This window comes from Haemaphysalis longicornis, unplaced genomic scaffold (assembly GCF_048455015.1).
Source record: "Haemaphysalis longicornis isolate Haplotype H1 unplaced genomic scaffold, Haemaphysalis longicornis Haplotype H1 scaffold_2, whole genome shotgun sequence".
Taxonomy (NCBI): domain Eukaryota; kingdom Metazoa; phylum Arthropoda; class Arachnida; order Ixodida; family Ixodidae; genus Haemaphysalis; species Haemaphysalis longicornis.
Window position 1 is genome coordinate 225,061,036 of NW_027526295.1, and position 13,550 is coordinate 225,074,585.

The 13,550-nt window shown below is 49.7% G+C and overlaps 1 protein-coding gene across 1 annotated transcript in view; it reads right to left on the reverse strand.

Annotated features, from left to right (window-relative positions):
- LOC144168528 (membrane metallo-endopeptidase-like 1) overlaps positions 1-13,550 on the reverse strand; it is a 47,911-nt gene that overhangs the window by 26,432 nt on the left and 7,929 nt on the right. Inside the window, exon 4 of the mRNA XM_077697493.1 lies at positions 627-895. Coding sequence (XP_077553619.1) covers positions 627-895 — 269 coding nt within the window. The remainder of the gene's footprint in view (positions 1-626; positions 896-13,550) is intronic.

The following is a 13,550-nucleotide window of genomic DNA, read 5'->3' on the forward strand; positions in this document are numbered from 1 at the left end:
GCTTAGCGTGTCGGCGTCCTCCATGCTCTCTTTAGGCCCCAGCAGCGATAGAACTTTCTTTGGTGCCTTTTTCCGAGCTTCTTCCTTGCGCTTCCTCCAAAGCACCTCGCCACAAGCTTCTTTGGGAAAAGCTCTTGCCTCCGAGTCACGGGCCTGGTCGGCTAAGGACTGCCGTCTATGAATTATAAGGTTGGTTACAAAATGAACATTTCTTTTCTTCCGTGGCGAATTATTTCCGCTGTCTTCCATGGCTTTTTTAGAGTCTTTGGTACGAACTGTACCGTCGGCCGAAATATTTTTAGTTGTTTTTCGCGCAGCATTTGTGTAAATGTTGCTGTCACTGTCACCTCTCTTTTCTAAACTCGCCATAAGCTCATGAACACTGCCGCAAAGGCTTCGCCTCACCCGAACAGGAACTTCACCGCTTTCCTGAAGCGCCTCCTGATTTGACCCTCCGCTCTGCCTCAACATCTTTCGGGAATCATGGCTCTTCACTGCTATTTTGCTTACTGCGGGCTTCAAGAATTTTGCGCTGTGATTCCGAATCACAATCTTCATCGCCTTGCAGCTTGTTTTACTTCCAGCCCGCTTTCCTCCCTTCGCGGTGCAGTCCTTAAACAAGTAACCGCATGAAGGCTTGACCACGGCCGTGGAATTCCCCAACCGCTTCTTGCCATTTAAGGCTGGTGACTTTTCCGTTAGCTCGCGCAGCTTCTTCGCTTCGGTTGTCACTTCTCCCGTGACGGACTCCAGCTGAGAGCACACAGACAACACGCGTTCTACGTCTGCCTTCTTTTCATGGGGCAAATTCGGTGATGATAGTCTGCTCCGCACACCGGAAGCGTTGGGGGATGCAGCTAGTGGTGTTCGTCGATGTTTGGACGGCGACCGGCGCCTAGTTTTTTTGGAACGAGCAAAAGGCGGGGACATAGTTTTGGCGGATGCCGATTTCCTGACGCGCATTGATAGACTTCGTGATCGGGAAGAATGAGGCGATGGTGTTTCCTGCACAAGCTTCTCCGAAACCGCCCGTGTACTAAATCGCTTAATGAGGTTATCGACGACACTGTGAACATAGTCCAAGTCGGGGCGGTCCCGTCTCGTAGCGGTGTTCCGACCTTTTCTGGGAGGTTCGCTCTCAGTGTATTCCCTTGACTCTTCCTCCCCCTCCCGGCAACTGCGCTGCGTCAGGAGTCCGCCTAGTAGCCCGGCGCCGAATGAGGTTGTACTGTTTTCTTCCCCTCCTTTCGATGACTGCGTGCGAAAGTCGTAAAGCACCTCTATTTGGGGTTTATCTTTCCCTCCACTCCGCCTTTTGTTCCCGCGATCTCCTTCAGGCGAGCGGTGCCTCATCTGGCGCTCGCGGTTTCCTTTCTCTCTCGCAGAACGCTTTTCCCGGCCACCTTCCCCGTCTCGAGTATCCGAACACTTTTCCTTCCTGGTGCCGTACACCGGAAAAGCTGTGATGGCATCGACACCCATCTTCTCCCCCCAACCACCCAAAGGCAGCTCGTCAGTTTTTTTCTCAAATACCTCAGCCCTTGAACCTGCTTCGGGCGAACTTTGCACTTCATCTCCTTTATCTTTAGGTAGCTTAGCTTCAGTGGAGAGGTGAGGTTCGCCACTGCGTGCGTTATCATTACAGTCTCCAACACTCGGCGTCTGAGGACGCGACGCAGTGTTTTCCAGGTAGCTGTCTTGCTGGGAACCGGCACGGCTGTTCGCGCATAGCTTCCTGCCTTCCGTAGGAAATTCCGTTTCAAGGGGTTGAATGGCAGACGTGAGGATCTGATGTAAACCCCTGTCGCTGCTATCCAGTACCGCACTACCATCAAGTTCGGAAACTGGGGACTCAGGTGTCACAATACCTTCTATGGACGACGCCGAAGTCGGTGCGTTCACAGGCGAGTTGTTTGACTTTGTGCTCATAGTGGCCAGGCAGCTGGCCCTCTCGGACGTTCTGCCTGACAGCTTCGCTTGCACACGAGGGCGGCTGTGCTGGTCGTTGAGGACGCTGCTGCCCGAACGAACCAGGAATGATGGTTGGTGTGTCGCGCTAGTAGTATCCGGGACAGACTCCGCACTTGTAGGCTTGGTAGGCCCAAGAGCGTCATCCATGGAGCCCTGGCATCTAGCGTGGCCGCGTGAAAATGACGGCGCAGATGATTCCGCTGATGATAAGAAAACGATAACGAAGACGGGGCTTCTATGTGTATAAATGGGGCACGGGCCTGTTCACTTAAACATTTTGACCTTTCATCAGCCATATTATTGAGATAAACAATCGAGACCATCTTTTTCTTCTAAAGCCATGGTTCACCAACATATTCATTATAAAAAAGCGCTCGGCCCAAATCCACTGCTGAATTCCTGAATGGAATTACCGCTGTGTTTTGAATTTGATTTGCTTGGGGTGTTTAACTAGCCGACGCTACACAGGCGATGAGGCGCGACCTAGTGGAGGGCCTTAGTTTGAGATTTACCACCTGGGGCTCTTTAACATGGCGTCTTTGTATCCCTTGTACATAAAATAAATGCGTGTTACCACCACCACCATGCGCCGAAATCTCGAGCACACGGGCGTTTTCGTTTTTTGCCTCCATCAGAAACATCCGAGGCACCCTGTACACACAGCCACAGGCGAACCCGCAATTGTGGCCAGTTTTCTGATACTGGCACGCCATTTTATTCTGAAACACTTTATTAACCCTTTCTTTTATTTTATGTCGAACTTTTTGACCAATCTCCAGGAAGGGAAGTTAACATAAGACTGTTTTATTTATGGGCAGGAATACTAAAGAGCTTTTGTGCTTATCCAGTTAAAGAACTATTTATGAGTTTTGGTTCTCGTGATGCATGTCTTCTTTAAGAATGTACTCCTAACAAAAACAAGAAAAACTTGGCCGACGATTACGCCTATTTTGTAACACCCATTTTGAGCTTAGCTGTCCTGGTCTATTTAGTAGTCATTATGGCAATTACAGATATATTTTGTTCAACATGAACCCAAATGAAACCAAAATAAATTTCGGATCATGCTGTCAAATAAGCACTCTAGAAAAGTAATCTTTTAACCAGGTATTTCTCATCCTTACCCCCTGGCAACTGAATATACGGCACTCACAACCCATCTTCAAATGGCGTAGCCAGAAATATTTTTCGGGAGGTGTCCTGCCGCCACAAAAACAAAAAAAAAACAGATAACCCGGGAAGATAAGATAGCCCGCGCAAAACCTTATTTCATTTTCATTTTTTATTTTATTTCTTCTTGCTTTTACACATTAGTAAATCGATGCATATTGAGCGCACAGCGTGGGCGAAAAAAGGGCGAAAAGAGGAGAGTCACGAATGAATGCACCATTCAGAAAATTTCTTGGTATGAACTCCTAACATAGACGCCCGCACCCCTCCCGCCCCTCCTATCTAATTTATTATTGATTGATTGTAGGGTTTAACGTGCCGACGCAACGCAGGCGATGAGGCGCGCCGTAGTGGAGGGCTCCGAATATATTTTGACCCCCTGGGCATCTTTAACGCGCCCCGAAATCTCGTACACACGGGCGTTTTTGTTTTTCGCCTCCATCAGAAAAGCGGCCGCCGCGGCCAGGAATCGAACCCGCGACCTCGTGCTCAGCAGCGCAACGCCTTAGCCACTGATCCACCGCGGCGGGTCGCCCCTCCTCTTTACGGCCCTGCCATCTACGACTCCTTGGCGGGGAGTGGACCATCGTCACACTCCTTAGAACAGCAAAGCGCTCTTTCTCCGGATAATGCTATGTGTAATCTGTACCGACTCTACGAAAACATATTTTAACACTACGCGAGCCAAGGGGACTAAAAACCCCCACTAGGACCAAGGCTGAAGTTATCCATACAGAAACATTTGTTCTCTATCCCTTCCAGCCTTCCTCTGTAGCCTATTTTAATAACCGTAGTTACAGCCCCGGTTAAGCTGCAGGCTCAGGGGTCGAACGATTGGGAAAAAATGGGTCATGCTTATACCCCTGCCACACGGCAAATTTAATGCCGTTCCCATCGAATGTCATTTGTTCAAAAGGACATCTGTTTGCTGCCAGACGAGAAAACGTAGTGACATTCGATCAAAATGACATTAGGGACCGAATGAGTTTGCGGAACACATTCGAGTGCGTTCGGCAAGCAAACGTATTATCTCGACACCAGCGACTTCGTGGGTCACACAAAAAACAGCGCTCAAGACGGGACAGAAGGAAGGCTACACACACAGCGCTGACAGCTGTGTGTGTAGCCTTCCAGTGTGTGTAGCGCTGACCAGTGTGTGTAGCGCTGTGTGTGTAGCCTTCTTCCTTCTGTTCCGTCTGGAGCGCTGTTTTTTGTGTGAAGTATGAACCAACAGGCCCAAACACTTCCATTGCTTAAGTTGACTTCGTGGGAATGCCCACCCAAAACAGATACTAAAATGTCAGTGGCGTTAAGATATTTTTACGTGCGTATAAGTTTTTAGTCCTTTATATATTCATATGAAACACCACCAATATGAGTTGTAACAAAATGGCAGCATATCCACTTCGTGGATGATGGCGAGGGTGCGGAGTACGGGGACTCGAAGTGTTACCCAAGTTGCGCCCCGAGGGACATCCGAATTGCGTCCCGACAGTCATTCGAATTGAGCCTCGCGTGAGTTGCACCTTGATTATTCCCTAAATAAAACTGCAACTCACGGCTCAAATTGAATTTCGCTTGATTTTCGCTTGATGGTAGTGTGCGCACAGATGGACGCGGACATATATTGGGAGGTCCTAAGGTACTCCGCACCGTTACAGGCGAGGGAGTAAGCCGTTTGACTCTCGGGTGCTAACTTGAGGTCGTAGCCCAATGGGTAACACGACTGACACTAACTCTGTCAGGTCTGCCAGACACAGGCTCGAATCCTGCCGGTGCCAGTACAATCTTTTCCTATTGTGAATGCTATGCGCACGGACGCGGACAGACATTGCGCGGTCCTAAGGTGCTCCGCACCTAAAAGAAAGCTGCTAGTCTCGCAATCAGGCCAGCCTCAGCCGGTGTGGTGGGCACCAGCGGCCATGTTTGTCTATATGGTGTGTAAGCAAGTTCAATAAGTTGCTTTACCTCTGCCTAAAGTGCACTCAAAAGTGCAGGAAAGGTGTTTAAGCTATTTCTGCTAAGTTTTCGCAAAAATTGAAGCACTTTATAAAATACTGTGGAGCAACGGGTACACGTCTGTTTTAGTTATCTTATTCAGGTGCCGCTAATCCACACAGAATCTTCATGTGTTATCCTTTTTCCTCACTAAGACGACGGATGACGCGAATGGGCTAAACGAAGGCTCGATTATGTCCTTAGCGAGCATTTTGTCGACTTCCTGTTGAAAAGCTCTGCGTTCAATCACACACGGTATGGGTGTCGGCTGATAGGGCCTGCGTAAATACGATGTCTCATTGCAGTGGTCCTTCCTAACGGACCATTGCCGATATCGAAAATGTCGCCATAACTTGTGAACACGCGGCAAAGGTCATCCACTTGTGCGGAGGGGAGATTTTCGTCGATCATCTGGTCAAAGGCGTCTTCAAGAGAACGAGGAGGATGTGGAGCACGGTAAGATAGTGAGGGTGTGGAAGCAGACGAACTGAAGATATCTTAGAGTTGTAAGGGCGAAAAAGCGGCAAGAGACATTCCAGTTGGAAGGATTTGGAGAATTCGGCCGAAATTAAGAACAGGGATGCAAATTTGGATGCTGTGAACTGTCACGATGGTATGAGGAGCGTCACTTCACGTACGAGCAAAAGGTCCGAGATGGAAAGAGCACGTAATCCCCGTCTGCAACCGGAGGGCAAGTGACAAAGGTACACATGGGGCAGCTCGTGGCGATAACCTGACGAATTTCGTAGAGCGGAGCCGGCAAGGCATGTCATCGACCGTTGTAGGTTCTTGCGGAAGTTCAGGGCGGATGAAACCTGAGGCACAGTCAATGAGCGCAGCGCATGTTCTGCCAAAACATCCAGGCCCAGTACGAGGTCATTGGGGCATTGGGGCAGCACGTGGAATAAAACTGAAGTGGAACGATCGTCTATTGTACCCCGAGCAGTGCACATGCCAAGTACAGTTGGAGCTCTTCCATCGGCGACACGCACCAGACGAGGTCGAGCTGGCGCCAGAACTTTCTTAAGGTCGTTCCGAAGTCTAGCACTCATGGCAGAGATATGCGCGCCTGTGTCGACTAATGCTTGAACCGGGAAGTCATCGACTTTTACATTTATAAGAGTGTGCCCGGGAGGTTCTCGGGATAGAGGGTTTGAGGGCGTGGTCTTCCATGCAGTGCTACCTTTCGGCTCTGCACGATTTAGTTTTCAGATGATGGGCGGCTGTTACAGGCGGCAGAAGACAAGCGGTGAGGTTGCGGCAAAGGCGACTGGCGGCGGTGAGGGCATGGCGAGTGGCTAGGTCGCGATGTGAAAGCATCGGCGGTGAAGGTGTTTTGCTCTTGGTAGGACGGCAGTTGGTTTTAGGGAGATCAAAAGAGCCGGTAAGTCGAAAAACCAGTGCGTGGAGGTGATTGCGGCAGTAGCGAGATACGTGTCCGACGCCGCGGCAGCGGAAGCATATTGATCTGTCGTCAGGTGTGCTCCAGTCTGCGGGATCGCGAACACGAGGAGACGAAAACAGACACCGGGAAGATGAGGTGGGGCAAGGAGTGTAGCTGCCGGCATGACAAGAGCAAATGTACCGGGCGTCTAAAGTGTCGTTTTCTTGAAGTACGACAGCCTGAATGAGCCTGAGGCACAGTAGAGGCGTCAGGTCCAGGCAGTTATTGTGGCGAAGTGGCAAGGGACATGGCTTCGACCTCGCGACGGATAAGTCTTGAGACCATAGGGGCTGATTTTCACAGGTCGATGTCGCTGTATTATTCGGCAGCCGGGCGAATTGCTGACCGATCAGGCGGCTTTTTGCCTCCACGAAGCGTCGTCATTCAGCAATCATCGCATCCATGGTTGTGCAGTTCTCAAACACACGCAAATTGAAAGCATCATCGGCAATGCCTTTAAGTACGTGGCTGACTTTTCCGGACTCGGCCATGTTGCGATCAACTTCCTGGTCATGCTGTGATCTGGCGATCAACTTTCTCGAGGATGTATGAAACGTAGGGTTCCGTCACGGACTGGGCACGGGAAGCAAGTTCTTTCTTCGCTGCAATCTGGTGCCCGGTAGACTGGCCGAACAATTTTCTGAGCTAATCTCCGTACGTCCCCTAGCTTGTGGTGGTCTCCTCGTTTGTCTTATACCAGACAAGTGCGGGATCTTTTAAGTAGTACATCACATTGGCGAACATGATCATCTGGTCCCACCTTTCATGGAGGCTGACGCGTTCATACATGTTCAGCCAGTCGCCAACGTCGATGTCGATGGTATCAGTGCCGCAGAACATACCTGGGTCACGGGGCTGGGAGATGATGATAGGAGGAACAGCCATTGGCGGTTGTGTTTGAGTGCCTTGCTGCTTTGTCGACACACAATATGTGCGCCCGCTGCGTAGTTGCGTAATGCTTGGCAGAGCTTGGCACCCCAACTGGACGCTTGCGTCCAGAGATACGATGCAGAGCTGTGGCCTGGGAGGGGATCCCGAGTCCGCACACTCCACCAGAGATGGTGCGAGGATAAAAAGAAGGTACACAATGTATTCTCGGTATTTACAGAACAGCGCAACGAAGGCCGGAATCAGACACCATCCTCTTGATGATGGTGATGGTGGTGGTGGTGGTGGTGGCGGTGATGATGATGATGATCATGATGATTATGATGATGATGATGCCCTCAACGTTTTGGCCCGTACCCACAAGGGTGGATTGGCCAGGGCTAACTCGATTGTTGAAATTCGCTAGGACCTAAAAATACTAATGTATTTCCGGAAAGATAGAGACCGTAATATGAAGCTTCGTTATGAATACACCCGAATTACCCATTAATTAGCCCCCTTCCGCAATTCAAACGACCTGAAGCAGAAAGAAAATCTTTAATACATTTAAATATACCCCTTTTTGCATACCCCAAATTTGTCGCGCCAATAGACAATATAAGTTGAATCGATAAAGTCAACACCAAACGTTCAATTGAGTCCTTCAAAAGCCGTTGTCTAGCTGCCGAGAACTGGCGACGGGCAAGAAAAAAATGTTCCATTGTTTCAGGGACCTGGCACCGCACGCATAGTTCCGTATGTGAAAGCCCTGTTCTGGACAGATAGAAATTTAGCCTTGGAATTCTGCAGCGCAGCTCGGTGAAGGTCGCTTCGCATTGCCGAGAAGCACAAAGATGAACATTCCACCCGAACTTTAAATGCTGATACTCTTCATATTATAGGAGTAAATCTAAACGAGTAGCGTCTAAATTATAATATCACCTTAATCTTGAAGATACAAAAACAGCCAGATAGGTATGCCGAATTGAACGGGAGCTGCGACAGCCAGATTAGCTAAATGGTCCGCTAGCTCGTTCTCACTGATGCCGTATGGCCAGGGACCCAAGCCAAACATACCTCCTTCACGTGCCTTGGAATAAAAAACAATAATGTGCGGTACAAGGGAGAGTCGGAAGAGGACGTTAATGCCGATATAACTGACATCGAATCGGATAGTATGGTGACTTCTGATACATGGTGCGGTACTTTACATAGAGCGAGAGCTATTGCTAAAAATTAGTCATGCGTCTCTTTATTGTGATCGTCGTCTCCTTCGGTTCTTCTCTCGGGTAAGGAACTAAGCGCAATTGCTCGAGGCAGAAGAAGAAAAAGCAGACCCCCACCGGGACTGTGGAATTCGAGACTGCCAACGTACAAGCCAACCTTGACTACTTTCGGCAGTAATAAGGTGCGCCTGTCTTTTGTATTCTAGCTTCAATATTACCGCGAACCATGCATTGGGTGTGTTTATTTGTATTTTGCTTTTACCGCCCAGCTGCGCCGGTCTGTGTTATCTCTGTGCCAAGGGAAGCGCGTGTTCCATTCTTTTTTTGCCGCATGTGTTATCTGTTCTGATAGGGAGAGCATTCCGATCTATATAACGTGAACAGCCTGGAATAATCTTCTTGGATCTACAATGTTCTCGATGCGAATCGACGGTTCGAGAACCACGCGCGCCGAAAGATAAAAAGCCTGCAGAGCAGACGCCGGGGCATTCGATTCTGCGACGCTCGCCGACGCAAGTCACTTTGTTGACCGCTGCTTCGCCGCCTCTGTATTCTTTTGAGTTGTTAGGGGAGCACAAGTTCGCTCCAATAAACGTGTCTCTCATTCAAGACAACTGCATCGTCCTTGTCTTCGTGACATCTGGTGGAGGTGCGGGGTAGGCAGTCGGCGTCGGAGTGTTTCCTGCCGGACTTATAAACGACTGTAATGTCGAACTCCTGCAGGCGCAAGCTCCACCGCCCAAGACGGCCAGAGGGGTCCTTCAAATTGGCGAGCCAACACAGCGCGTGGTGGTCTGTCACAACCTTGAATGGTCTTCCATACACGTATGGGCGAAATTTTGAAATCGCCCATATAATTGCCAGGCACTCTTTCTCAGAGGCAGAGTAGTTTTTCTCCTCCTTCGACAGACCACGGCTGGCATAGGCGATTACCTTTTCGCACCCGCTTTGTTTTTGGACGAGGACGGCACCCAAGCCTATATCACTGGCATCCGTGTGTATTTCCGTTTCGGCGTTTTCGTCGAAATGAGCGAGGACGGGCGGGCTTTGCAAGCGTTTTTGCAGCTCGCAGAATGCTTTTTCTTGGTCGCTGTCCCAGCTGAAAGGAGTGCTATCTTTCGTGAAGCGCGTGAGCGGCTCTGCAATGCGTGCGAAGTTTGCGACGAAGCGCCGGTAGTATGCGCACAGTCCGAGAAATCTTCGCACGCCCTTCTTGTCTTTCGGCCTTGGGAAGTTCGCAACGGCTGAAGTTTTTGCTGGGTCAGGTAGGACTCCCACGGCGTTGACGACGTGGCCCAAGAACTTGAGTTCCTCGTACGCGAAACGGCACTTTTCAGGCTTTAGCGTTAACCCCGACGTACGAATGGCCTCGAGTACAGACTCCAACCTTGCGAGGTGTTCGTCGAAAGTCCGGGCGAATACGACAACGTCGTCGAGGTATACGAGGCAGGTGTGCCACTTCAGGCCAGCTAGCACCGTGTCCATGACTCGTTGAAACGTTGCTGGTGCCGTGCACAGCCCGAAAGGCATCACCTTGAACGCGTATAGGCCATCCGGGGTTATAAATGCAGTCTTCTCTCGGTCTCTCTCGTCCACTTCAATTTGCCAGTAGCCGGTCTTCAAATCCATCGATGAGAAGTACTTCGCATGGCAGAGGTGGTCGAGGGCGTCGTCGATTTGTGGCAGGGGGTACACGTCCTTTTTGGTGATTTTGTTCAGTCGCCGGTAGTCAACACAGAACCTTAATGTGCCGTCTTTTTTCTTCACGAGTACGACCGGCGCAGCCCACGGACTTTTCGATGGCTGTATTATGACGTCCGGAGCTGCCGTGAGTGTCAGCGACGAAAAACGCCACCGACGAGACCTGCGGGACTTCTGCAGCCGATCGCCGTCTCATCAAGGCCCTTCCAACAGATTGGAATGGACCTTCTGGGCCCGTTCCCAACGTCACGATCGGAGAACAAGTGGATTGTTGTAACAACAGACTACATGACGCGCTACGCGGAGACCGCCGCTCTTCCGAGGGGGACTGCACAAGAAGTCGCCAAGTTTTTCATAAGACAAGTTGTGCTGCGACATGGAGCCCCTGAAGTCCTCATCACGGACCGCGGAACGGCCTTTACTGCGGAGCTGATGCAAGGAATCTTACGCTACAGCAACACGGATCACCGAAGAACGACGGCGTACCACCCACAAACGAACGGACTAACGGAACGTTTGAACAAGACGATTGCGGATATGCTGTCCATGTACGTCGACGTTGAACATAAGACTTGGAACGAAGTGCTCCCGTATGTCACGTTTGCGTACAACACGGCTATCCAAGAAACCACGCAGATGACACCGTTCGAGCTCGTCTACGGAAGACGGCCGACTACAATGCTTGACGCCATGCTGCCGCACGTAGAAGACAACGACCTGAACGCCGACGTCCAAGGATGCCTTCAGCGTGCGGAGGAGGCCCGCCAGCTCGCTCGAGTTCGTATAAGGAACCAGCAGCTGGTGGATGCCGGCCGCTACAACCTCCGACGCCGAGCCGCCGAGTACCAACCAGGGGATCGTGTGTGGGTTTGGACTCCCATCCGACGACGCGGACTGAGTGAGAAACTTCTGCAACGGTATTTCGGACCCTACAAGATTCTACGACGTATTGGCCAACTCACCTACGAAGTGATCCCCGATGGTGACTCCGGCACATCACGACGACACACGCGGCCCGAAGTCGTCCGCGTGGTTCGCTTAAAACCTTTCTACGGACGATGACGAACTTTAATTTTTATTTGTTCGGACTGTCGCCTATGTTAACATCGGGTCGATGCACTCTTAGAGGGGGGGGTAATGCCGCGAACCATGCATTGGGTGTGTTTATTTGTGTTTTGCTTTTACCGCCCGGCTGCGCCGGTCTGTGTTATCTCTGTGCCAAGGGAAGCGCGTGTTCAATTCTTTCTTTCTTTGCCGCATGTGTTATCTGTTCTGATAGGGAGAGCATTCCGATCTAACGTGAACAGCCTGGAATAATCTCCTTGGATCTACAATGTTCTCGATGCGAATCGACGGTTCGAGAACCACGCGCGCCGAAAGATAAAAAGCCTGCAGAGCAGACGCCGGGGCATTCGATTCTGCGACGCTCGCCGACGCAAGTCACTTTGTTGACCGCTGCTTCGCCGCCTCTGTATTCTTTTGAGTTGTTAGGGGAGCAAAAGTTCGCTCCAATAAACGTGTCTCTCATTCAAGACAACTGCATCGTCCTTGTCTTCGTGACAATATCTATGTTCTTGTGCTTAGAACGCCAGAAGACTTTATATCCTGCCTGGTGCCCACGTTTTCTGATGTCGGTTGCCACTGAAAGACCCCGTTGATTGACCTTTCCCGCTTTTCCTTAGTTTTGCTTGCAAGGAACGGTCTCAGAGAAGCAGCCACAGCTCACTTCTCAACTTGATTAGGCTGTCGCGCCCACTCACTGGTTTCAAGGTGGTTTCACCGCTGATTCTCCGGTCTTGCTCCTCTATGTTCGGAAACTGAGCTAACAACAGCGTCAACAAAATCTATAAGTGCTTTTGAATGGAAGGATACCTTTATATGTAAAAAAAGGCTCATTACGTCCGCGCATTTATTTTCTCCTTCAATTCGGTGACTTTGACTCCGATTGCGAATATTCAGCAGTTTTTTTTTGTTAGGTACTACCATACACAATCAGAAGTCGATCCAAGCACAACTGGCTTTTACGTATGAGCCATAATGTCAGCTGCCTATCCCGCTACAAGGCTGTTCCCCTCTGCAAGGCTGATACGTGCGCGCCCTTGTGAGATCTACAATATCGCTACATATGCTTATGGCTGCGCCTAATCTTCCGGCAACCGTGAGAATTACGTGCGGAAAATTCTCACGGCAGTTTCCATAAAAGCTCGCTGGCCTAAAATTCGCTGAATATATTATCTCCCAATGTAACTGAACCTCACAACCATACGTTATCTCCCAATGTAACTGAACCTCACAACGTATCATAACCTACCCAAATCCAGTCCAAGTGTAACATACCTAACCCAGCCTAGCCCAACGACGCGGAACACAACTTATATTAAACCTAATCCAACCTCTTCTATAAGTACTGCGCGTCGACCGCTTGATATAGTAAAAACCTACATAAAAAAAGCATTAGGAAAATCAAGATGACCATAAAAATTATAAAAGATAAAAAAAGCTTCTGCAATGCCGGACTCGAACCTGAGCCTGCTAGATTAATGGCAAGTGCTACACGTCAGCGCCACAGGACAACGGGTTGTTAAGGAATATTTCTCCCATACATTCTCCGGGTGGGGTGCTTATCCAATCAGAGGCGACTGCCGTGAGAAATTTTTGACGGTAATTCTCACGGTTGCCGTGATAATAGACACTACCTATGCTTATCGTACAGTGGCTGTACTTAACGTGTCATGTCCAAAAAAAGCCGCCGCGGGCAAAAAGCATATCATCGCGTATCATAAAGTTGCAACGCATCGTCTTTTTATTCTCAGTTGTCTATTTCTCTGCTGTTGCGGGTAAACGTGTCCAGGTGGCCTAAATTAATTCGCAGCCTGAAGGTGTAGGTTTGGCACGTGAAACCCAAACTTAGCTTCATTTCTATTTTTTTTTTTTTCATTTTTCTAAGAACAACCGAGTGCCTAAAGCGCAAAATAGTGTGGTAAACGTTTTGTGAACAATGAACGTTTCATGCTGCTCTGTGCGTAGCTTTTGTACGGAATGGGTGCCGCGACACCTGAACGTATTTAGTTTCCCTTCAAAGTGTGTGCTTCTTCCTGCATTTTTCAACACGATACCAGGCTATCGTGTACTCTACTCTGAAATCACTTTTTTTTAAGTAAAAGGTTTCATCT